The sequence below is a fragment of the Eublepharis macularius genome, chromosome 10, assembly GCF_028583425.1.
Source record: "Eublepharis macularius isolate TG4126 chromosome 10, MPM_Emac_v1.0, whole genome shotgun sequence".
Classification (NCBI taxonomy): domain Eukaryota; kingdom Metazoa; phylum Chordata; class Lepidosauria; order Squamata; family Eublepharidae; genus Eublepharis; species Eublepharis macularius.
Window position 1 is genome coordinate 67571710 of NC_072799.1, and position 25452 is coordinate 67597161.

Genomic DNA, 25452 nt, shown 5'->3' on the forward strand with positions numbered 1-25452 from the left:
TGTTCATCAGGCAATTTGGGATGACTTTTGTGCAAACAGGAGAGCTGATCGAGTACAAATTTCCTTCAAAATACTCCTTGGTGACCATGGGTATCCTACATGCAGAAACAAGGTATTGTTCTAAGCCGTTTAAGTCTTGGTACATTGTATATATTGATATGATTTAGATGGCTCTTCTAATCTACACATGGCAATACAACTGTGTAATTCCATTGTTTTATGCCCCTCTCCAAGGTCATTCTGTTCTAGGCCTCTAGACTCCTGTTGTGGCTTAGTTATGGGGCTAAGCTAGCCCTGTTTCTGTATGCAAAGGTATCTTGAAGGACTTTCTTGGTCATAGTCAGCAATTGTTCTGCTATAGTGCTACCTATATATCCATGACAATCCTGAGTAGTGTTGCACCCTTCTATATCCTATTGAAGTAAAAGTAAATTGCTTACTAGGGTGAATACAACCAGGTGGATAGGGTCCCTTTTGACCACCAAAAAATCTTGGGGCCTGCATGTACTAAAGCCATATTAAACAAGGGCTGTATTAAGAAGAGGAATTCTGTGAGACTGTGAAACAGCTGACTGGAGCCAATGCATTGCCTGTACTGTTCAATTTTTGGAGTTCGAGCAATCAATTTTCCACAGAAATTATTCAAACACTGGAGTAAATTTCCAAAAGCCCATGTTGAAATGTGTTCAGTATGAAAAAATTAAGTTATTTCAAGGGCTAGAAACCTCCCTCCGTAAAACTGCTTCAGGCCACGATCTTGAGCCCATTAGTCTGCTTGTGCTGGAGGCATGCAAGCTTGGGAAAGGCTGGGATGTGAGGCAAATGTGACATCAGGCACCCTTGGCTGGATTCAACGAGACTCTTGCCTCTGGTGGGCCTGAGCACAGCAATCACCACTATTGCAGTTGTAGTAGTTCCCCATGTGCAAAGCCAATGTGACAGGCTGTGCTCCTGGCCTTCAAGCAGCCAGCTCTACCTTGCTTCGGTTGTTTAAGGGTTGTCTTCCTCACATGAGTTTGAACTCAACAGTGCATTCGCAAGAACTGCTATCCCCCCTCCTCCACACACAAATGGTAACCTCCCTCACCCCCACACAAGATAACTCCATTAGCCTGTGTAAAGCAGGTCCTTACCCAGCTTATGAACTTACCCGTGAGGGGATTTTCTCCCAGAGTCCCAATTCTGGGAGACCCCCAGACCAGGACTCTGGACCTCAGTCAATCAAGGAAAAGCCGATTAGAGGAAAAACTTAATAACTGACGCTCTATAGATCTTTCTTATCAGGGTGCATGCCTCACAAGGCAGGCACCCTGATTTATATCTTCTTCAGAACAAAGCCAATTACAAGATTTTTACAAAACCCCAAATACGCTTAAGTCATTCATTTCTAAAAAGCTGGCAGGTTGTAAAGCAAGAAGGGTGACATCTAATGCCTCTTCAGCGCTTCTGTTCATGAGTGAAACTGGCATAGCAAAGTCGTAACAGGCCTGCTAGAAACCGCATCCTGATGTAAAATTGAAACCCTCCATTATCTCACTTATTTTTATGTTGCAATTTCTAGAGGGGGAACATTTAAAAGTAAAAGGTTAGAGGCAGCTGGGACAGAGCCTAAATCCCAGAAAATCTTTTGAGAGAACCAAACTTTTAGGACAGAATGATATGCAGAGTGCATAGTTAAATAAAATCCCTTACCACCTCCCATCTGGGGTCGCTGCCGCGCTGCCCCCATCAGGCTCCATTGTTGCCACCACCCCTGATGAACTCAGTAATTCTGTGACACGTTTGAACCGTCACACAAAAAATATTCATAGAACTGAGGGGCAGCCTGGATCTCTCTTCAGGCCCCGCTCTCCTCGAAGGCCCGCGCTTTTCCTGCAGAGCAGCAGCGAACTGGCTGGCTGCTAGAAGCACAGGAGAGCCCTTACATAGTACTCCTCCCCTCTGTGCCTCCGAGCAGTCTTAGCTTCATTCTAATGATCGCTCCTGAAAGCTTGATGCCCATCTTTCCTTGCAGGAGAATGCGGGGGGTCCCCCTTCCCCAAAACCTCCACGTTATTTCAAGGGCTCAGAACCTCCCTCAGCAAAGTTGCTTCTGGCCATTAGACGGCTTGCGTTAGCGGGCAGACTCGAGGTCAGCCTCAGCCGAGCAATTTCGTAGAGGAAAACCAGCGGGGCGAGGGAGGGGCTTCCGACCCCCCCCCCCCTCCGGGCTTTCCGAGCCTGGCTAGGAAGGTGCGCTGCAAAACAGCCCAGGGCCTTTGCATTGCGGCTGCGCCGTGCAGCGCTTACGCCACCCGCACCTCGCCGGGCAAGGCGGGGCTCCGCACCTTAGTGTTGCTGCTGGGCAGCCGCCGCTTGCGGGGGGCGGGATGACGGCGGGGGAGCCGCGCGGCTGTTTCTCACCAGCCTCCCCGTCTCCCTTCCCGGCTCCTCCCCTCCTGCAAGGGACCAGGCCTCTCCGCCCGGCCCAGCGGCGGGAGGATGTGTGAGCGCCTCTCTGGGGATCACCAGGCGGCGCCACACGGCCAGGTAGGGCGGATTTCGGCCGGAGCCATTGACTCTGGGCGGGGAGGATGGAGACGGCGGGCACGGGCAGCGATGCCGGGGAGGCCCCTCCGTGGGGCTGGCGCTGCCTCTGGCCTCTTGGTCACCTCATGCCTGCTGCCCCGTTCAGCGCGCGAAGGCTGAGGCGTTTCTGTGGGCGCCGGAGTGTGAGGGGACGTGGGGGGGGGGGCGGCGTTTCTCCGCGGGGAAAGGGGAAGGAGGAGGCTGCCGGGATGCTCAGCGCCGCAGCCGGGCTTCGGTGCGGCGGGTGGTTAGCGGTGTGTTTTCTCTTCCGAGTGGGCTGGACAAACGTACAGCATCATCCCCCTGAGCTCTTTGTTCACCGAACCTGGGCCGTCTCTCTTCGCCTTTCCCCTTCTTCCCAAAACCAACAGGAAAGGAGGGTTTTGAGGCGCCTCGCTGCCCTGAGCAGTGGTGGTTTCCACGAGGGAGGCTTCTGCCCAAGCAGCCTTCCACAATTACTGAATTCAGGATCATCTTTGGGAACCTGTCTTGGGAGAGAAATATATCTTAAATGGCCGAAAATCGGTGGCTTTTTTAAAAAAAAGTGTTTCTGTGGAGGATTCAAAAACTGCTGCCTCTCAATAGAAGGCTCCATTAGGAAAGCTCTTTTCTGTAAGTGTTAGTCTAGCCCTTTGGCTTCTAGTGATTGGACAGGGCGAGAAAGGCGGTTGATGGCAATAACGCTGTGCTATCCTCCAACTATCCAGTGATACATTAGTACTGACTTTTTGTACTAGTTGCTCAAAAGATGAATAATACTTTGTAGTCTTTGATTATTCAGCAGCAGTGACTGATGCATACTTCAGCAGTTAGGGACTGAGGACTATACTACTGCGTACTGACTGTAGCTGTAACCTATGTAATGTTTATGGGATGTTCCAGCGGTCCTCATACTGAAACTATGTAATCCATTTTCTCACTGAGAAAGGCAAAGTATAATTTAAATAAAATAAATAGTCTTAAAGTTCTGCAACTGCAGTGCCTCAGTATCTCCATAGTGTTTTGTTCTTAGAAATACATTGTTATGAATAAGTTGAAATATATTTTGGCACAAATATGATTTGCAGTCAGAAACTGTTTATTTGAAACCAGAATCATGTGAAACTCTATAAATGAATGATTTGTATATGATTTGCTATGTATGATACAGTTTACTAAAAGCAACTTCACCAAACTTCAGGCTTGTACAAATTAACATACTCTTTCTCTCTTGTGTTCTTTTGAAGCTTGAATCCCCTCTCTCATGACAGCTTGCTGAGTAACCTTGGGCTAGTCACAAACTCCCAGTCTAACCTATCTAACAGGGTTGTTGTGAAGATAAATGGAGCAGAGGAGACCAGTGCATGCCATTTTGTTCTCCATTGGGGAGAAAGACAAGGATATTTTATTTATTTATAGTCCGCCTTTCTCACTGAGACTCAAGGCGGCTTACATAGTGTGAGATCAGTACAATCAGTAGCAAGGACAAGGGTAGGCATTTCCTTACAGTGTCAAGGACATTTCCATAAACAATGTCATAGAGTGGATGAATGCAAGTTTACAGAGACATAGCATTAGCAAGGATCCAATACAGGGTTGAAGGACTGCTGAAACAGAACATAACACATTCTAGGATTGACATTAGACAACATGAAGCACAAGTAGTATATACGAGTACGTATTCAGAGCAACAGATAATACGTAAAGCAACATAATGGTGGATATAAATGCAGTAAATAAACATTTTGGAGAATTTAGGGGGAAGGGACATGTCACATTTAGTTTTGTAGCAAGGAGTAGCTTCTCAGCATGATTAGGGATGTCAAAGCGTGAAAAAAATGTTTTTTTCATATTCTTTTTCAAGGATTCCCCCAGTTTTTTCATAGAAATATTTTTTCTTTTGTAGTGACTTAAATGCTTTATAAGGGAGAACTTTATTTACTCAGAATGTATAGTATGATGAATTTTATCAAAAATAATCTACGCATTAGATAAACAGGTGAGGACCCACAAGGGCTCATGGGAGGCATCTCATTTCCCCCTCCCCAACATGTCCTCTTTCCATTCCCTCCTCCTCATTGCCTCTCCCCCTTTTCTTGCTTCCTTCTCTTGTTCACACCCACCTTTGTCTCTTCCCCTGTCTTCACCCCGCCCCCCCGCTTCTCCCCATGGCCCAATTGCATGGTGCCAGATGAACCGAGCCCAGTTGCAGGGTGGGTCACCTACAAGGACTTGCATGAGGTATTTTGTTTTTCTCTGTACTGCCTTCCCTACACTATTTTCTCTTTCCGTCTTCCAGACAGCCTCCATATGCTCACTTTTCCCTGTGTCATCTTCTCTTTCAAACCCACTAAATGACGTACCTTTAATCTGTCCCCCACCTTCACTGATATTTCTGAATTTGCTTCATTTATATACTGCCTTTCTCCACAATGGGGACTGTAGGAGAAGCCTGGGACACCCCAACCTAGAACCTCCAAAAGAGAACAACCCAGGAATCTCCAAAAGGGCAAAACAACAAGTAAAGTCCAGTAGCAGCTACCACCAGCCTCTCTAATTACCCCCACAGCTTAGAGACCTAGAAGCAAACCTCCAGAGCTCTCAGGGTACTAAACAACCAAAAGGCAGTCCTGCAAGGTAGGCACCCCACAGACTGAGTTCCAAATAAATTAGCAAGAAGTATAGACTAGTGCAGCAAGCAAGCAATATAACAAAGGCTAAATAATCTAGTTTATACAAAAAGCACTAACTTTAATTTTCCAAATGTTACCTTCTGGGCAAACAGCAGGCTTCCAGATGACAAGTCCAAAAGGAATCAAAAGGTCCAAAGAACAGCTAAGACAATGGTCTCCTCCTCCTCCCTCCCCCCCTCATAAAGCTTTCAGCATACACAAGAAGGCAAACTAGATCCTTAGGGACACCATGATAATACCCCCAGAAGAAACAAAGGTTACAGTAGAAGGCTGTCTTTTAAAAGATACCGCCAGCAGGGTGCCTACAGGTTAGCCAATCAGAAGACAGGCCCCAAGAAGCCTTGTGCTGATCAGTTGGAATGCAACACCTGAACAGTCCAAAGCCTTTTGCCTTGAGATCCTGACACCTCCAGAGACAGGCTTTTCCAAATCAGCCCTCAGGTTGATACCAAATAGTTCCAGCCTTCAAAAAACATTTTTGTTTCTCAGCTCTTAAAAGGAATTGGGATGGGGGTGGGTGGGAGAAAAGGGTCATAGAGGAAAAAAAGGCCCTAAACTTAAGTGCTTCTGCCAGCCATAAACCAAATTCTAATTGATTTAAAACCAAATTCCAATTAACTGCTTTGACAGTTGTTTTGACAGGAAACCAACAAAGTGAGTGTCCTGACAGAGACCCAAAGCAGCTTACATCATTTTCCTTGCTTCCATATTATCCTCACAACAACCTTAAGAGGTAGGTTAGGCTGAGAGTGTGTGGAAATCTTTCCTTTAGTATTTTTATCATAAGAATTCAGTTCTTCATTTGAACCTGGGTCTTCCATATCTTATTCTGAAACTCATAGTGTAGCCACTACACTATGCTGGCTTTTGTGGGTGGGAGCTGCTGCTGAGCAGTAACAAGCAGGTGGGTCTGGGGGAGTCATGCAAGTCATGTGGTATCAAGTTGTCTGGTGGTTGCTTCTGGGCCTGGGCCTGGCAAGTCCTCCATCAAAGGCCAAAGGGGCTGTGTGCCTCCCGCTACATTTTACTGTCAGAAACCAAAACTATAATTGCCTAACAACAGCTGCTAAGAGTATCTGGTTAAAGCTACAGGCACTTCTTTTATCGTTTTGGATTTTTACTACCTCCAACCCATTTTTTTTCTTTTTAGAATTCAGGTTTTTCTGCAAACCTGGGGCATTTTTTCAGGTATTTAGGAAGATCTGTCATGGCTCCAATCTTCAGATTTGAGTATCCTCAGATTTTTGCCACTTGGTTAATAGTATATAAGATAAACAGGGGATCTGTGAGGATTTGTAGAGGAAAGGACATCTCATTGGTAAAAATGTTTGGGAAGTGAAGGCATGCTGTACATGTTTGTGAAACTGAATACCCCTTCATTCTCAAAAACAAAGATGGGTGAAGGTGGAAATCTTGCTTTTAATATTTTTGTCATAAGAATTCAATTCTTCATTATAAAACATTTTCTTGGTCTTAGTGCAAAATGTATTAAAAAGGGAAGCTGTTTAAAAATCTCTCACTTTGTATTGTTCTCTGTGACATTCATGGTTGATGCTGGTTTTGAACTTGCAGTTAATGTGGTTCAGTGAACTTCTCATGGTAATCACTCCCCTGTATCTAATTTTGGATTGCTGGCCCCAGTACAAATGGTGAAGTTTTCATGAAGAAAGCACAGGGGAAAATAAATGATCTTGGGGAGAACCCAAATGTAGAGGTAAATGGGAGAGGATGCAAGATTGCTGTTCTCTCCTACAAATACTTTTCCATGTCACTTTCCTTCCAGTGGACTTCTTTTGATTTCAGAGCCCAGCAGGGATTCATAAGCACCTACCTTCACAAATGTTCCCTTATAAGCATCCTTAACCAACTCCATATTAGTGTTGTAATCCCTTGTAATATGCATTCTGCTCTCAGGCATGTCTAAGAGGTAATAAACTTCAATAATAATTCTACTGTATTTTTTAAGAATCATATGACTTTAGAACATGAATTGAATGTACACAGAAATGAAATAGTAGGTTTTCACTTGAAGATTTAAGAAAAAAACAGAATGAAAGCCCCATAAAGTTTGGATATTGAATTCAGTGTATTTCCATTGAGACAGACAGAATTTACAATAAAACAATCCTTTTTTCTCTAGTATAGAACAGTGAGATAATGAAGATAGGGTACATTTTGGTTGATATAAAGTTTTCTTGATTTCCTAAAAAAGAGCTCTGAATTGCAACCTAAATTTGCCCTAGCCTTTTTATGGATAGAGAAATGAAAAATGAAAGTTCTGTGCCACTGTAACTTAAGTTCTTAGACAACAAAGGCCTCTCATATATATAATTCCGAACTTGTTGCAGGTCAAAAAAATCTGCACAATGGTGTCATGCAAGGATGGGGCGATGTTTCTGCAAATTTGTGGGGACCTCCAGGTTTTGAGAAAAATTTGAAAACTGGAGGAGAAATTGGGTGCAATTTTCAGTTCTGAAAAAGGAACCCAAGGTCCAGCACTCTCTGGGCCTATTATCCCAGGGGGTGGGGAACACTACCATAGCCACTCATGAGCAGCCGCGAGGTTTTTGGGTTTCTCTCCTGTCCTGTGATGTTCTTGCTGGCTTGGGCTAGCTTTGTACCTTCAGTGGTGGTTCAGATGTTGGCCTCCATCTAGGTCCTCTGGTTGATTGCAGGAGTAGCAGCAACATCAGCCACTGCTGCTGGGGAGGGAGGGGGAGAGTGCACATGTTAATAGGAAACTGATGGACATGTCTATCATCAACAAGGAGGAGTGGGCATGTAGGCTACTGAGGGAGGGACCATCAGAAGACATTTTCCTTGGAACCAGCCTTGGACACTCCCTTTCCCCTGTTAAAACTAAGAAGGCCTCTGCAGTGGCACTCCAGAAGCAGTAAGGGAAGGATTAAATCCCTATATATGTGGAAATGCTTTCAGTCTGTGCATGTGTTTGTACTGGAGCCAGTCTCTGTGTGGCATGTTTTGTCTTTTGCAGTTTAACAGTGGTGCTGTGTACTGATAAGAATAAGCAGCCTGTGATCTCTCTCTGCAGTTTCACTGTTGGGAAATAGCAAATCAGATTAATCACCCAAGGTGCAGAATGAGTGTTGGGTGGGAGTTAGTAGATAAATTATTTCCTATTCATACTCCCACCTCTTTCACATCTTTTCGTATCTACTTTCTTCCTCACATTCCACCAAGAGAGATCCTTTATACAAGCCTTTCATAGAAAACTTGCTGCATGTCTCCTTTCTCAGACTCACATATGAATGGGAACAGTATCAACTTGGAGCACTTCATCTATCTGAATAAATTGTTGACTACTTCTTCCTGTCTAATGTAATGTTTCCCTTAAGTGCATTGAAAAGAGAGAGTGGTAGTATAGACTTCAAACAATATCTTCTAGTAGAGAAACAATTTCATTGTTTCTCCTTCTGTGGAGGAGATTTGACTAAAAAACCCTAGAAGCAATTGATTTTTCAGATCAGTCTGAATGTAAAGATATATCTGGAGTAGCTGTTGTTGAATAAATTAGTTGATAGTAGTTGCACTTCACTGAACTCTTCTTCCTAATGTAGGGAGCTTATCCTGTAAATAAAATTGAATTCTGTTTCCATGTATTTACGATCTAACACTAAATGTCCTCTTAGGTTATAAAAAACAGCTAAATGGAGTCGGAGCAGCTGTTCCATAGAGGGTACTACCGAAATAGCTACAATAGCATAACTAGTGCAAGCAGCGATGAGGAACTTCTAGATGGAGCCGGGGTCATCATGGACTTTCAGACCTCTGAAGACGACAATTTGTTAGATGGCGATGCATCTGTTGGTAAGTCAGTTGATCACTGTTTTGTGATATTTAGTGATTTATGGAAGATTGGACTTTGAGGATGTCCGTGTATCCCTGTGGTCATGTCTTTTTGTTAGTGTTGGTAGTATATTAGGGACAAACAGATTTTTCAGTCGAAATGCAGAATAAAATTATAATACAGCAGGCAGATGCAGTAAATGAAAGAATTATACACTGTATTATTTGAAGAGATTCTTAATCTAAACCCCATTTGTACTATATTTTATTTCATTGCTGTATTCAAATAACCTTCATGCATTTCCACATATTCGAGTTGAATGTTGTGTGTAGTTGGACCTTAGCCTTCTGGAAAGCAGTGCCCCCTTCTCTCCACTGACTGTTCTGAACATGCCTGAGTTGAGGCTATATAAGGGGGGTGAGCATTCAGCCACCTGCCATGTCTTCTGATTTTGGTGCAATACATACATTTAGGAACTATACTTGAGTCCCACTGTCTTTTCCATTTCAAGCAGCTTGAGCACTTCAGGGTTTTCTAAACTAACTTGTTAGGAAAAGCTCTCGCTCTCCCTCCCTTCTGTTTCTTTTGGTATTGTCAGCATATTTTAGCTGTACACCACAAGTGACAAGAACACAAACAATACTTGAGAACATTTGGAGGGTGGGGAATGAAGAAGATAAGAATAAAGTCTTACGAGAATCTTTCAGTCGGGCTATTCATAAATTACAGGGAGAAAAATGTGTAACCCCTATTACCTTTTAAGAAAAGCTCCAGAGGAAAACACACAGTGCATTAAATAGTTCGATAGTAAAGTGATTGGTGAATGGTTTTTAGACTTGAAAACACCAAAAAGGAAAACAGCGAGACATAGTTTGGGCAGGTCAAAGAACACTACCTTAATTCACATAAACAAGGCAAGCAACTCCATGTAATGAAGGAATGAATTACAGATCTGAGCCATTAATAAATAACTTTAGAAACTCATGAAGGAAAATGGTGCCTCAGACAATTAGGGATGCAGTGCATTTGCTACTCTGTAGTATTGTTGTTTGGTTTTCTTGGAGAGAAACATAATTATTTTAACATTGAATGTAATCTCCGTCACCCTAGTGCACTGCTAACTGCTCCCTCTGATAATTTTTGTTGTAATTAAGTAATAAGACCTGTTGAAATGTGCAAATAGAGGGAAGCTATTCTGTATGAAATAGACACACAGTTGTGCATTAGATTCTGAAGCTTGCTTCAGTCTGCCTTCTAGCATGAAAAGTCAGCTTACCTGTCAGACCATATTCTTTGCTCTGTATTTTTAACAAAACTTTATGAAGCCTTGTTGGTCCCAGGGTCTGGTTTAAAGATAAATGGTACAGCAAACCTGCATAAGCTAAGCATGGATGGGCCTGGTTAGTACATGAATGCGCAATCTGATAAAGACTGTGTGTATGCTGATTTAAATTCTGTGATGGAAAAAATAGTTTGTCTCTTACTTGTTCTACTTCTCTATCAGCCCCTGTGTTCTCCCTCTATTATATTTTATCTAATGTAGTAAATCTTGTGGTACAGGAACATGTTACTTGTGGTTCACACAGCTAATTGTTGAAACTATGTTTAGAGTTCATGTAGCTGAACAACAGTCCAGTCTGTGTAACTGTCCTGCGCACTTCAGGCTAGCCAGGTCTGGGATCATTTGGAGTAGGGCCACCTGCTTGACAGGTTAGACTTGGGAAGGCAGACTGCAGCATGGAGCTGCAGGCAGGGAACTTGGAACTCAGGACTTGTGCCTAGTGGACTGGTTGATCTTCCAAGGCAGCCTTCTCAAGTCTTAGCTGCACTTTCTGGCAGGTGTTAAGCTGTCGAGGCCGTACTGTGCTTTGGCCAGGATCCTGTGAGGAAGTACCACTCTCAGCACTGGGTCTACAGGGAGGTCGCATGCAGCCAGTTTGGCACTTCACCTCAGCTTGGACCTTCTGCCACTGTTGTTCCTGTGGAGAGGGAGAGGGTCCTGGGCCACTATGGGCCTGGGTTCATGTCCTACCGGGCAGAGACCTAGTTATTATCTCAGAGGCCAGTAGCAAGGGCTCACTTAGGCCCTTGTTTTTACCACAGAGAATGATGGATTTACTCAGCTGGCCTAAGCTGCTAGACTCCAAAGTGTTCACTGCTCCAGCTTTATACTACTCAGTCCCTTACAAATAGTGTTTACTCTCTGCTACTACCAGCCGGCCAGTCATAGAATTGCAGTATGACAGCTTACAGTCAGATCAGCCAAATCAGACTCCCCTCCTTAATTCAGCAAACATGGAGGTAGGGGAAAATTTGGAAATCTCAGTTGTTAGAGATATTCCCTGATTAGCAGGTTCTCCCTGCTTCTCTGTTATATTTTGATAAGCATGAGTGTTTTTCCATTGTTGCAAAGACCAAATAACGCCACAATTTTAGAAAAAATATGTTAAAGAATGAGCATTCAGTGGATACAGCAAGTAAAAGCATACAATTGAACAGCAAAAGACTACTGCTCCTTGAGTACAGGAAAATCAAATAGGTATAAACATTTGCCTATAAATTAATGATTCCTGGTTTGTGTGTGTCTTCTTCAGTCCCCACAAAGTCTCTAGCATGTATCTGAGCGTCTCTAACATGTCTGCTTCTTCTTCTCTAAAAATTGCTACCTTTCTTCAAGAACGTCTGTTTTTACCCACAAACTCTTAAAACTATTGTAAATTCACTGGGGTGGAAAGAAAGATGCTACAGCCATCTGATCATTTTGAAGCGGGAAGATCCCCAGTGAATACTTGTACAAAACCCATTCCCCTGTCTCCCAGGCTGTCAGCATTATCATACAGCTTTATTGCCCTAAACTCTGCAGCTTGAGGGGAGGTGGCTCTTTCTTTTGATCAAACTACTTGTAAGGGCAGTTTAACCGCTGAGCATTCATAGAGTGTAAGCTCAGCATTAGAGGCAGGCATGAACCGAAATACGAACCGAAGTTCGTCATGAACCAGGTCAGTTCGTAGTTTGCGAACTGGTGGTTTGTGGGAGCTCATTTCTCATGAACCGTGATTCATTTTAGCCCAGTTCATTTGGTTCGTATTTCAGTTCCTCACTGTAGACAGCCTGGTGCCAATCAGTTTCCTAGGCATCGGGGGAGGGGCTTTCTGCAGACCTTCTGCTGACCTGGAAGTGACGTTTTCATGAACCAAATGAACCAGTTTGCTTGGGACAAATTTGTGAAAATTTGTGGTTCGTAGTTCATGAAATGCAACAAACCACGAACTGCATGGTTCAGAATTTTCCTAGTTCATGCCCATCTCTACTCAGCATTTACAAAGCAAAGTAGAAAATGTTTGTACTGCTGTAATAGGGCATGTCTCCAACTATCATGTTTTCTGATCTCAATTTCTGTCTCCCTAAACTCATGCCATGTATCTGAGTTTCAGGAGCCAACTCTGGTGAAGAATGTCCCCTACTATCTCACTGCCACCAAACAGTGGAGCAACACAGAGAGTTGTATGATAGCACTATTGCTGGATGGGGAAAAGCAGGTCAGATTGGGAGAAGGATCCAGGCTCCTCGTATGTACTGGAACGAACAGCCATAGTAGTCTAGCTACTGACCAGTATCCAGCCCTGCATTTTCTCCCACTTGCTCCTTTGGGAGGCTGCTGTTAGGCAGCAGACATTGCTTTGTCATATTCTCCCAGAACATTTAAAAAGAATGATGAGCGCCATAGTAAATCAGTGCTCTCCCATCTCTCAATAATTGAAGGCTTCAGAAATTCTATGATCACAATTACTGTTTTTTAAAGAGTCCTTTCCATTTGACAATTTTAAATTACAGTTGTATAAAATTGTACCTTCAGTGCTGGTACCAGGTTTGTTGTTCAGACTCTGATTCTCTGGCTTACCATCTCTGTCTGGCTGACCAGAGGTCTGTGTGTGCAAGCCTGCTGAACATAGCTTTGTCAGCTAAATTGGAAAGAAAAGCTGCTGTAGTGTGTTTCTGATTATTTTCTTTTGTTAGATGTTGATTGATTTTTCTGTTGGATAATTTTCAGCTTTTCTTTGTTGAGGAAGACCTTGCACCATGCAAATCATTTATTGAGAGCAGCAGTCTGAATCCTGCATTCAGCTCTGGCTTCTCCTGTTTGCTCCTGAGGATACTGGGACCTGGCAGTGTCTATTATTGCCTTGTCTTGTTCTCTCAGCACATCTTAGGACAGTGATCTCTCTGATAAAGTGAGATAAATTAATTTTGCCCTCCTCCCCCTAACACCTCTGAGGGGAACAAGATTACTGTCTCATTGTCAGTTCAGCGATCCTTTCTTTGGTGGAGTTCCCTGCAGTCTGCAGAGAATTTGGGGAGGGGATCTTTGTTTTGGACACGGACAATCACTGGGAACAGGACCACTAGCAAGGAGTTGAGTGAATTCATACATTACAAAGTCCCCCAGGAACTGTTGATTACCGTGTTGAGGAAACTTACATGTATTAGTGGCAACACATACACTTTCCCCACAGTATAAGTAGTGGCTCCTTGGGACCATTTCAGGTTTGGAAAATAGTACAGGAAACGCTTAAACCTCCTCTCTTGGTCACAGTCTGAATTGGATCTGTATGTGTCTGAGAATCAGTTTCCAGCACAGAATTCTTAGATGATATCTGTTGACAGCTCATATGTCCACCATGTGGAGTTTGTAACTAGTGAACTAGTCCTTGGTATTTTTCAAAACGCAGCTGTTAAACTATACATGGATTTGTGGTCTTACTATTTTTTAACTTTTGAAACCCAACTTTAATTTCACTTGTGCAAGTTTCATATCTTGAATAAAAAGGACAAACAAGCCTATTAGAGCTCTTCATCAGGAAGAAGAAAAGTGTCCATTATATGGGACACAGTTATCTGAACTACTCATTTAAGTGTACTCAGGCTAATCTGCAAGATAATGGCAGGAAGATGAAGCATGGACCAGGGTTTAAGTGCTGTGTTTATGAGACTACCTAACACTTTCCCATCATCCTTACATAACTTTTTACTATCTAAAGATGATTCAGCGAGAACTTTAAAAAAAGCATTTTAGTATATTTTGCCCTTACATAGTACAGATAGTAATTTGAAATCAAATGTTACTTGTTTTAATAAAATCTTAATGCTGTCTGTAAATACTTGCACCATAATCTTAAAATGTGTAATCTTATAACCTAATCATATTAAAGCTGTAATTCTATCCTGGTTTAGAATCTTCATTGTAAGTACATTCATTGATATTGTTTATTCATATAGCTTTATGCTCTCCATTTGTTGTTGCTCAGAGTGCGGAAATCCAACTAATTTTTATACATGGGACATTCGTTTTGGCAGGGGGAAGCATGTTTTATATTCAAAAGCAGAGTTATAGAGCAGCAGTTGGGACAATGTGCAGGTACTGGCCTGTGTTAAACCAGAAGAGAGGAACTCATAACCAGGGGTTTGCCATCTAGCTTTCTGAACCAGCTTTTATAGTTGGATTTATGCCAATTTGGCAAAATCCAGCTATGCTGGTTCAGATCAGAGAATCCTAGATCTAATCCAAGAAGCCTGATCAAAATATCTGGATTAAACTGGGTTAATTCAGTTTAATCCAGCAAATGCATCTTCAGCCTGTTGGCTGGCTGGTTCTCAGACTTTCTGAGTCTTCTGGGGTTTTCCCAGCAGTGGAGGGGGAGGAGAGAGGGGAGAAGGAGAAGGAGGAAGAAGCAGGGGACTGAGTGAATGGTCAGTGGTGGGAACGAGCTTGGTTAATTGTCCAATTGGGATTGTCCAATGCTTGTCTTTTGGGGGAAGGGGTTTTTCCTGGTGTTTGGGAGGAATAGGGAAGGCTGGGGGAAGGGGCAATTTTTTTCTTACATTTATCTTTAATAATTACTTTCGCTGTTTTGAGGGGTAGTGCTTTGGCTTTAGCTAAATTGTTGCTGTTCATTTATTTACAGACTGTTCTTCTGGGGGCTCTTTTTCTTTTGTTGTTGCTTACATGCTGGTTTAAAGGCAAGTAAGAGAGTTTCACTTTGTTGTGAAAGTTCCTGTTCAGTTTTTTGCGGGGAGGGGATTGCTTTTCACCAGTTAGAGGCATGTTGTTCTGCTGCAGTCATTATTGTTGTTATTGTTTTTTCCACTAGTGGACTTTTGGGGTACTCTTGTGGGTTGTTCAGAGAATTAGGTGAACTTTACAAAAGGTTTTTAAATGTAAATTAAGTTTAAGCCTTGTAACAAACAAGCACAAATTAATTTTTAGTTTTTAGGAACCAACAGAGTTTTTCCCTTAAGAGGCTTGTGTAGGAATAAAGAAGGCTTCGGGTGTTGTGTTCTAGTTAAATAGATAAACAGGCTGCACACACACATCTTAGTTAAAAATTCAGCTAGGCTTCTGCTGCCTTGCTCTGTTGGTTTTTTTCTTGGCCACGGACTGCTTTGTCCCTGTGTATTTTTTGCCTGAGAGCCAGCTTGAATTTTTTCCAACCCTAAAAAAGCAATAGAAAGTGGCTATGGGCACCTTGTTCAGGGGGTACTTTGGTTCTGGGGATTCTCTTGCTTCAGTTTGGTTCTGTTGGGCTTGTTCTTGGTTCAGCCTGCATTTAGGACTGTGCCTTTGGCCAATGGCTGCCTTACCCCTGTGCATTTTTGCCTGAGGGCCCGTATGGAATTTTCCCCACCATATGAAACAAGAGTGGCTGGGAGCACCTTTTTCAGGGACCCATAGAATTGAATCCCAGGGTCCAATCTTCCTGAAACTTGAGAGTTCTTTAATGGACAGTCAGGAGAAGGTTTCCAACAAATTTGGTGGAGTTTACTTGAAAAAGCCCCCCCCCCCCCCGCTACTTGGATAGTTTTCCCCATAGGGTATAATGGCCAAATAAATCCAGAATTCTCTAATCTTACCAAAACAGATTAGAATTTTACCCAGATTTTGGAGATACCAGTTTTCCCCCCCGTATACCTGAAACCTGGATCCAGATCAACTGAATTGTGGACACCCCTATTCATAAATTGTTTAGAAGTCTCAGTCTGCTTTCTCCTTAATCCAACCGCTATTTTATTTTTAGATTCCTAATAGCTTGAGGAAATGTTTGACCTCAGCCTGTAAACACAAAAGTACATTACCAGTGCAATCCTGGGTGGAAAGTGCTCGAGAAACTGACTTGGAGTTACGCTGGCATATCTGACCTCTCAGCCGTTGTAACCTCCAGTTACAATAGTGCAGTGCCCTGCTGCCACTGGCCAGGCACTGGTCGATCTGCAGCCTAACCCCCTTGTGCCAGCCAGGAGGCATGGCGGGGGAGGGGGCTGGGAGTGAATTAATTGGTTCCCTAAGCCATTTCGAGCCCAGGAACGACCACACAGCAGCGGAAAGTTATGCCACAAAAAGAGGTGGCCTTGCCTATATGCTCCCATGTTGCAGAAAAAGCTGCCTCCCCAGTGCTGACTGAGCCCTGCCCAAACAAGCATAGGATGCCGACTACAGCCATGACCAGTCTGCTCATGCCCTCTCAGTGGCTGATCCCCCTCCCAAGAGCTCAATCACAGCCCCCTCCACCCTACAAAACCTCCCAACGGAGGCACCCACTAACCCAGGTAAGTAGGGACACAGCACGAGGCTCTGCCCGAGAGTCCTCTGCCACAGGGAATTAGAGTGTGAGGCGGGAAAGAGTGCACATGGTGGCAGGGAATGAGAGCACAGCAGGCACATTGAGAGATTTGGTGAGCAGTGTTCAGTCACACATGGGAGGAGAGCTAAGTCTAGAATGTTTGACTAACAACTCCTGTTCAAGTTCCATTACAGGTCACTTGCCTCCAGAGTCTCAGCTGGATGGGGACATGCAGATGTACTGACAGGTAAGTAAAGGAGTTGAGGAGCTGGCTGTCCTGATTTGCTCATTTACACCCGCCTCTTCGCTCTCCTAGCACATGGGCCAGTGCCTCCCCCCAAGCATTGGCTTCTGCAGTTGAGTCTGGCTGGTGGCCAGGGGAGGGGGGGGCATGGCCCCTGACCCCAAGGCACTATGGCCCATGCTTGCCCAGGGAGCAGTTGCCTAGGGAGCTGCTCTCAATGGAGCTGTCTTGTATGGGGTCAGGTGAGGATGCTACCAGGCCATATCAGAGCTGCATGCAGGCTCCCTTGACCGCACTCCCCCCTTGGGCAGAAGAGAGAACCCAGCCATGGGTCAGGGTGACTGGGTGCTCACTCTCATAACTCTCCTACGATGGCAGCCATGTAGTCCCTCAGCTGTTTCCATCACAGGATCAGAGCTCCAAGTAGTGGCAGCTAGAGGGGTATTAATCATCTGTTTGTCAGCAGCACCTGTGATGACGGAGCTGCCACTGGGGCCACAGACACTCCCGCAAGGCATGGCAAACCTGGCTGTGGATTATGCAAGGCTGAGCCCCTCACCCTTTTTGTACATGTCTCTTTTTCCCTTTTGTGCAGGTCGCAACCCATCCGGGAGTCGAGGGAGAATGGCTGTTTCATCCCCCAGTAATTCTTCATGACTGCTTTTCCAGCCTGGTTCCAGGAATGGTTCCCCAGTTGGCCTGTGACTCAACCTCACTCCTGGGGAAGCTGCACAGCAAATTGCTCTCCTGACTTATTGCTGCACGTACAGGCATAGTTGCCATCCCAGATGAGGGGAGTTGGCAATAACAACAACAACATTCGATTTATATATCACCCTTCAGGACAACTTAATGCCCACTCAGCGCGGTTTACAAAGTATGTTGTTATTATCCCCACAACAATCACCCTTTGAGGTGGGTGGGGCTGAGAGAGCTCCGAGAAGCTGTGACTGACCCAAGGTTACTCAGCTGGCTTCGAGTGAAGAAGTGGGGAATCAAACCTGGTTCTCCAGATTAGAGTCTCGTGCTCTTATCCACTACATCAGACTGGCTCTCAACCCGTGTCCATTCTTTTCACTTTGAGCAGTTGAATAAAGTCTGTATTTAACACCAGCTCTTTCTCTGTCTATTTGCTTGCCTGTGGATGACAGTGGTTCCTCCCACCCCCATCTTTTACTTCCCCTTAGGGCTGCCCCTTCACACATCCTGGAGAATGTTCTCTGGCTCTGGGCTGATAAGGATGGGGAGGCCCCAAAGATGCTCCAGGTGCCCCTGCACCTTTGTTTGCTTCTGCTGCCATAAAGAGCATTGCTCCAGTGGCACCTTGGAGGCTTCTGCCCCACTTAGCTTCCCTCATTGCTGCAGATAGTGAGGTGGGACTTGGAGTGTTGTCTGTGTGTATCTGGCAGGTGTGTAGGGGGGGCAGCGAAGACACTCATTCACCCGCATAGCTGCTGCTGTCTAATAAGCTAGGCAGAAGATTGGTTCAGGGGTGGGGGGTGAGGTTGATGCCAAGATGTGTGTGGGGTGGGGGGAATGTGGAGTGATGTTCAGGTGGAACCGATGGAACTCTGGGGCATCTTCCCTGCAAGGCCAGCCCACTCTCCCTTTTGCTGTTTGCGAACTACGGGAGTCAGACCCAGAGCTTTAGGCTGCCTCTCCGTCTGCCGCCCTAGCAGCTATTCCAGCATTTTTCCACAGAGCCACACTGTTGAATGTGATACTGTCTGTATGATCCCAAGTAGCTGCAGGGGACATCACAGTTGGGAGGGGGAGATCGATTCCCTCACAGCTTGGGGACGTACTGAAATGAATGATGAGAATGCCTATTAGAAACAATGGGAGAGGCTTGAAGGCCCGTTGGATACAACGGGAGGGATGAATTCCCATTGATTTGCATTGGCTCCATTAGACTACATTACTGAACTGAAAAGAAGCAAGGAAGATGTGGGATGGATCTCAAGACTCTTGCTCTGGGGTCAGAATGATGCCCCCCCCCCCAGCGCAGTTTCTCTGGTCCTGGCCCAATGCAGAAGTGCTCATATAAATTAAGTCTCCAGATTGGCTCCCCCACCCCCGCCCCCACACGCCCACCCCATCTCCCAGTTTCATTCCCCCAGGGACCTGGCAACCCTAGTGCAATCTGAGGAATGACATGAAGGGGGAATTGGTGAGAATTGCCGATTTAGTCTGGATCTGACCCAGGGGCTTGACTTAATTCATCTGAGTCCCAGCACAGGTACTGTTTAAAACTGTGATTACTGGTATCCAGTTTGTGAGTGTACTGTATGTGTTAATCTTGAGGATTTACTGAGAGCTCAGTTCATGTGCTAACCAGTGCTTTCCTTTGTTGGCTAAGGAAACAAGGTAATTCCGGCAACTGGGCTATGCCAGTTCATCTCCTAAAGCAAATTCTGATGCATAGTTGTTCTACCTCAGTACTTCCCCTGGAGTTAAGCCCTACTTGCCAGGTTAGTGCTAAGTAATAACAACAGTGGGGTCAGCATGGCATAGTCATATTGTGAGAAACGGCTGGAACTTTGGATTCATATCCCTTTTCAGCCCTGAACCTCAGTGATCTTGAGCTAGCCACTCTGTCTCAACCTACCTCATAGGATGATTGTGACGATAAAATTATTTATTTCATTTACTTTATTTATACCCTGCTTTTCTCTCTAACGGATATCAAAAGTGACTTAAATCACTTTCCACTCTATTTTATACTCACAACAACCCTGCGAGATAGGTTAGGCTGAGTGTGCGCCTGGCCTGAGGTCTCCCAGCAAGTTTCCATGGCAGAGAGGGGATTGCAACTTTGGTTTCCCAGCCCCTAGTCTGACACACTAAGCATTACACCACTGTAGAAGAAGGGGAACTGTGTGTGCTGCCCTGAGATTTGTGGAGAAAGGGTGAAATTTTAAAAATGTATTGTTGGTCCTTTGATCCCATTGCTTCCATAAGATATATGGCAAAGTTCCTTGGAAATTTGAGGCCTTCCGTCTGTTTGTATGATCTTTGCCCTCCCTGGCTACTTAAGTCTGCTGGCATGGGAGCTGGCTGACTGGGTCTGAGAGGAAATGCTTCCTTGACGCTGGGTGGTTGGCCCAGCCTTGAAACAGGTTGTGGTACATTTACTACTAAAGAAGCCTACCTTGAACAACCAGTCTCAATTTTTCTATTCTTGAGCAACATGATTGAACAGGTGGTAGTTGGACATCTCCAAGCATTCTTGGGCAAAGCAGATTATTTGGATCCTTTCTAGTCTGGTTTTAGGCCTAGTTATGGGAATGAAATAGCCTTAGTTGCCCTAGTGGATAACCTGTGCTGAGAAATGGACAGGGGGAGTGCAACTCTCTTGATTCTCCTGGACCTTTCAGCAGCTTTTGATGCCATCGATCATGCTGTCCTTCTGAGCTACCTTTCCAGGCTGGGACTAATAGGGGCCATTTTGTAGTGATTCCTGCCTTACCTGGAGGGTGGGTTTCAAAAGAAGGTCCTCGGAGGACTGCTGCTCAGCCCCCTGTTCTTTGGCCTGTGGGTCACTGTGCTTTTCAACGCCTACGTGAAACCACTGGGGCAGATCATTTGGAGATTTTGGCTGGATTGCCACCAATATGCAGATGACACTCAGCTCTATCTTGTGCTTTTCGCTGACCCCTGGGGGGCTGCAGTTTTAACTAGGGCTGCAGCTTTTACTGTGCATATATATGACTAATGGTTGAACATTCCATGCATCTAGTGAAATGAGCTTTGATTCATGAAAGCTTATGCTTGAATAAGTTTTATTAGTCTTTGAGATGTAGCTAGACTCCTGGATCTCCCCCCCCCACTAAAGACTAACATGGCTTCCCATTGGGAATTGCTTGTCTTTGAGTGATGCATGCAAAGTAATACTGTGTCCTTACTGCTTCTTATAGTGATACTGTTTTATATGTTTACATGTTAAGTGCTCTGAAGTGGATAAGCAGCATATAAACATACTAAATAAATAACAGCTACAATAGTTTTATGAACCCTTCAGCATAGTCCTCTCTCATGCTCATAATGTCCTCTGATACCTTTGGAATGCTTTTTTAAGTGACCTTTGCAGTAATATATCCCTTCTCTGAATTTTTGTAGATGGTTATGACTGAAAGGAGGAGTGGAAAGTGTTTCCCGGAAGACATGTGAAAGCATGAGACATGGCTCTCTGCCACACATTTACACGCGCACACACACATACTCACACACAGAGTTAGGAGAATGGTTCTATTGTCTGGAGGTTTTCTGTCCATTATGCCTTATGCTTGGTCAGGGTTGCTTTGAAAGAGCTTAGGAAATACAGTTTCATTTACATTAATTTCCAAATTGTTACTAATAAAATCAACATATTAAAAGTTAATGTATTCGTAGAAGACATTGTTTTTTTTTAAATTTTATTTTAGAACATAACGTTACAAATACAAGACTGCTATAAAATACAATATTGTGAATCAGCTTACATTAAAGAAGACATTGTTGATATGTGGAATTCACTGATACAGATACGATTGGCAGTAGTATAACTTTATAATGGGAGGAAAAAAATCATTTACATAGGAGTGGCCTTTACAGCATGTATGTTCAAGGTCCTGTGATGTTGGGAGAGGAGAAGAGAGGAAAGTACTCCCGTGCTTACTGGTTTTATATCCTTGCTTCGATGACTGTACATTTTTGCTATGACATAGAACTACTTGTAAAATGAATGGTTTCATTTGGCAGCAAGGTTGTTTTTGTCTGATTCTTCTGCCTTCTGTGTATTTGTGATTTCTTCTGTTCTGTGATATCCCACCTTGACCTCAAGTGGCCCTTTGCCTCCCCTGTCCCCCCTTTGGTCTCTCTCTGATCACTCTGCCAACCTATCCGATGTTGTTTTTGCAGAAAATTAGCACTAGTCAGGGGAAAGGCACGTATGTTAATGGCAAGGCAAGATTCTTGGAAGTGAATATAGATACTTGATCCCCAAAGCATTTATGCAGAACACTTGTTTTGTCCACAAGTTAGACAGCATGAGTGGAGCCTGTAAAACAATAATACACAAATGCCTGTTGGAGAGATCTTGGGCATGTTTTAAAAGTAATAGGAAAGCATGGCCTTTCACTTTGTTAACACACCTTAGAGGATCTTCACACTTGTAAGCTGTCTCTTTCCCTGAGCCATCTACTGAGTTATTTCTGCTTTGGGGGCAAACTGACTTGTGTTTTCACTGCAAGTCAGGGGGATGCTGGGTGAAGTATGTAGGCAATATGTATGCATAATTTATTTTATTTATACACCACCTTTATCCCAAACTGGGACCCAAGGTGGCTTACATCATTCTCCTCTGTTCCTTTTTATCCTCCTCTACCCTGTGAAAAAGATGAAGCTGAGAGTATGTGACTGGCCCAAGGTCGCCCAGTGAGAGTCTGTGGCGGAGTGGGGGATTCAACCTGGGTCTCCCAGCCTGACGCTGTCCACTACACCACACAGGATACTGGCTTTAAAATACATATACATACAATGGCCATTGATAAGACTCAGAATATTGACAAGCCATGGTTTGCCATTTTGACTGAACTGTGCCTCAGAGTTACTCTTTGTCTTATTATTCAGCATTCTGTAGAAATTGTGGTATTTTGGCAGTTTACAACTACGCAGACGCAGTGTGCCAGACCATCCGCAAGGCAAATGGCAACTGTTGATAGCATGTTTAACGTGTATGTATTGGATGTGAATGTGCAGCCTGATGCTGTGCATGATAACTCAAGTAAATCTCATGGCATTTGCCGAGACTAGGAAGTGTGTCTAGGAGTGCAACTTAAATCTCATTCTTTTGTCCATTAAGTTAGCGCAGTGAAATATCCATACTGAAGATGAACTCAGCTGACAGACTCACTTTCCCTTTCATTTTGTGTGAAAAAACTTCCCAGTTGTTAAGCCATTTGTGGTATGGGAAATTATTACACAGCTGCTCTTAGTTCAAACATGTAGACCTTGTGTATTTATAATCTGGCAACGTGAATCCAGTGAGAGAACACATTTGTCAGTCTTCTTTTTGAGAAATGAAATCTCAGTTTTTGGATTATTATTTAAAAACCCCAAGCTCAGTGCCAAACATGGCTCCTTTTGTGTGTTTTTTTTCTTACACTAGTGTTGGTTTGCCTGGTGCCCGTTCTCTAAACCAGTTTATTCTGTTTTACTTCAGGTTTAGTCACCTTCAGGCACAGCAGGCTTCATAGATTAAGTCTGCTGTTCCGCCTTTAAGCACTCCTAGATTGTAGCCAGTAGCAACCAGGTTGCAATAATTTCCCTTTGATGACATCATCGATTGTGGGAGAACGGAGCTGCTGCAACCAGCCAGCACACTGTCCAAATCCTGATCAAATATGGCAGCTTCCCAGCCTGCTGCTCTTCTATAAGAAATGGCTTGGTTATTCATTCTGATCTAACAAACCCACTGTTTGTTTGTTTTCGCTCATGGAAGTATCGTCTGATCCTTACTTACCATACGATGGGGGAGGAGACAGCATTCCACTGAGAGAGTTGCATAAAAGAGGTATAGCAAATGCATGTTGTGATTCAGTTTTCGTGAATGTCTGCATGTGTGTGGGGGGGCGGGCTGCTTCTGCTTGAAGGGGGGAGTTCTGAATTGCTTTTAAAATGCTGCGGCACGTCACTGACCCCCTCCAGCGTATGTATTTTATACTGGAAAAACCCAGGCTGTACTGGTTCTCTAGCAGGGCTTAACCGTGTCCCCTGCTTTTGTTTCTTTCTTTTCTTCTTAAATTGGCAGATTAGTTCTACTTCAGATCACATCAGCTAGTGACTCCATCTTCAGTATGTGACAGTCTTTTAAAAGGATACAAACACTAACCTGTCTCTTTTACGTAAGCCGTGAAATAAACTGCTCAGTAGTAATGGCTGCCTGGAGTCAGGTTAACAAGAATTTCTCAAGGAAGCTGTTTCCTCTCTTCAGAGAACTTAAAGGGAATACTGTGTGTACTGGGCTTTGAAGTTTCTGTATGTGCTTTTGGAGTTAACTCCTTCATGACGTCTTGGAAGTATGGTGCAATATGAATTTACTGCAGGATTCAAACAGCCATTTTAGTTAAAGTACAAAGACTGCAGTTAGATTACCATTCACAGGAAATGAGGTTTTCTCTTTTCTTTAAGGGACAACTGCTATAATTAATTGAATAATCTGTCTATGGAGTATAATATATACTGGTATTTAAAATGTGTTTATGATGTCAACCAGTGTTTCTCTGATCAGTAAAGTTATGGAAGGTTTCAGGCAGAGAATTTTTGGGGAGTGTCTGCTGTGCTGATTCTCTGCACCGAACAACTGCAAGCCATGCAGTGACGAAACTATTCCTTGCTGATCTCCATTACTTGAAAGGGCAGACCATTTTGTACAGTTGGCTCTAAATGGCATACTCCAAATTAACGATTGCTAAACAAAATGCCATATAAGTGTGGGCCTCTCTGTGCCTTGGGGGCACAGAGAGCTGCCATCAAGGTGCATTTGTGAGATTTTGAGCTGAGATTTCTGTTCTCTGGAGACCAGGGGAATAACATCAGAAATTGAATAAATATAATTAAATCTTGGAGTCTTGTGACTGTAGGATTTTGTTTGGTCTTGAAATTGCAATTACATGCAGTAATTGCAAAATACGTACAGTATTCTCCATGTGAGGTTCTCCTGAGTTGCTGGCTGAGCTAAAAATAGAATGTGAGTTCTGTGTGTTCTTGTTTCAGAAGGTTTGTGTTGGGAGCTTGAGGTAAGGTTGCTTGTGAATAGTATCTTGATTTATATCCAACACGTTTGTTGTGAGTTCTAGACACCTAGGTTATTAAGTTTTGGGTTATAGATTTAGCAGTGACTAGGCCAAGAATTTGTCCATTTAGAATTTGTGGTAAGTACTTCATGCTTGTCACATTATGTTCAAGGCTTCTTAGAGTTTTTCACTGAAGCTAAGATGTCTGACTTCTTGTGCAGTAACTACTTGACCATGTTACTTTCATGTTAAATCTACTATTTTACAAGCTAGTTTTCAGAAACCAATGAGGCTTGTGATTTGTCATGTGTCAGGTGGTTAGCACATTTTTGCTATTTTTGACTGTGAAATCATGTAAAGATAATGGGTGATCATGTACAGTGTTATACATCTGACATTAAGCCTTTTTAATGGCAATGTATCTCTGCTCATTGAGATCATGAGTCTTTCAGGCAGTCGCTTTTTTTGGTGTGTGTGTGGGGGGGTGTCATATGCTGTTTCGGCCTGCCTAACATACATAAAAATAAAGAAAGAAGAAAGCTTTGTCTCATTGCAGAATTAAGCAATTTAGGTTAAGTAATTGGGGTGGAGAGGCAAAAATTCCACCCTGTGATCTTCTGTCAGAAGAAGTACTGTGTTGTTCTACTCAGTGCAGTACTACATAAAGGGGCCTGGTTAGCATACCAGTTATGAAAGTTTTTTCAGCTTCTAAGGAAGCAGATGTCTGATTGCATGGAATGTTAAAATGGCGTTGATATCAGCCCCAAAA

The 25452-nt window shown here is 43.8% G+C and overlaps 1 protein-coding gene across 6 annotated transcripts in view; it reads left to right on the forward strand.

Annotated features, from left to right (window-relative positions):
• The first annotated feature begins 2371 nt into the window (after positions 1 to 2371).
• CLCN3 (chloride voltage-gated channel 3) overlaps positions 2372 to 25452 on the forward strand; it is an 86335-nt gene continuing 63254 nt past the window's right edge. For 2 of the 6 annotated variants that reach the window (XM_054990669.1, XM_054990673.1), the window contains exons 1-2: positions 2372 to 2529; positions 8891 to 9068. In XM_054990669.1, coding sequence (XP_054846644.1) covers positions 8909 to 9068 — 160 coding nt within the window. In that variant the 5' untranslated portion in view covers positions 2372 to 2529; positions 8891 to 8908. Of the gene's footprint in view, positions 2530 to 5954; positions 5974 to 8890; positions 9069 to 23269; positions 23462 to 24652; positions 24687 to 25452 lie in introns of those variants that run through there. The other 4 variants (XM_054990672.1, XM_054990675.1, XM_054990670.1 and 1 more) reach the window with 3 other exon arrangements.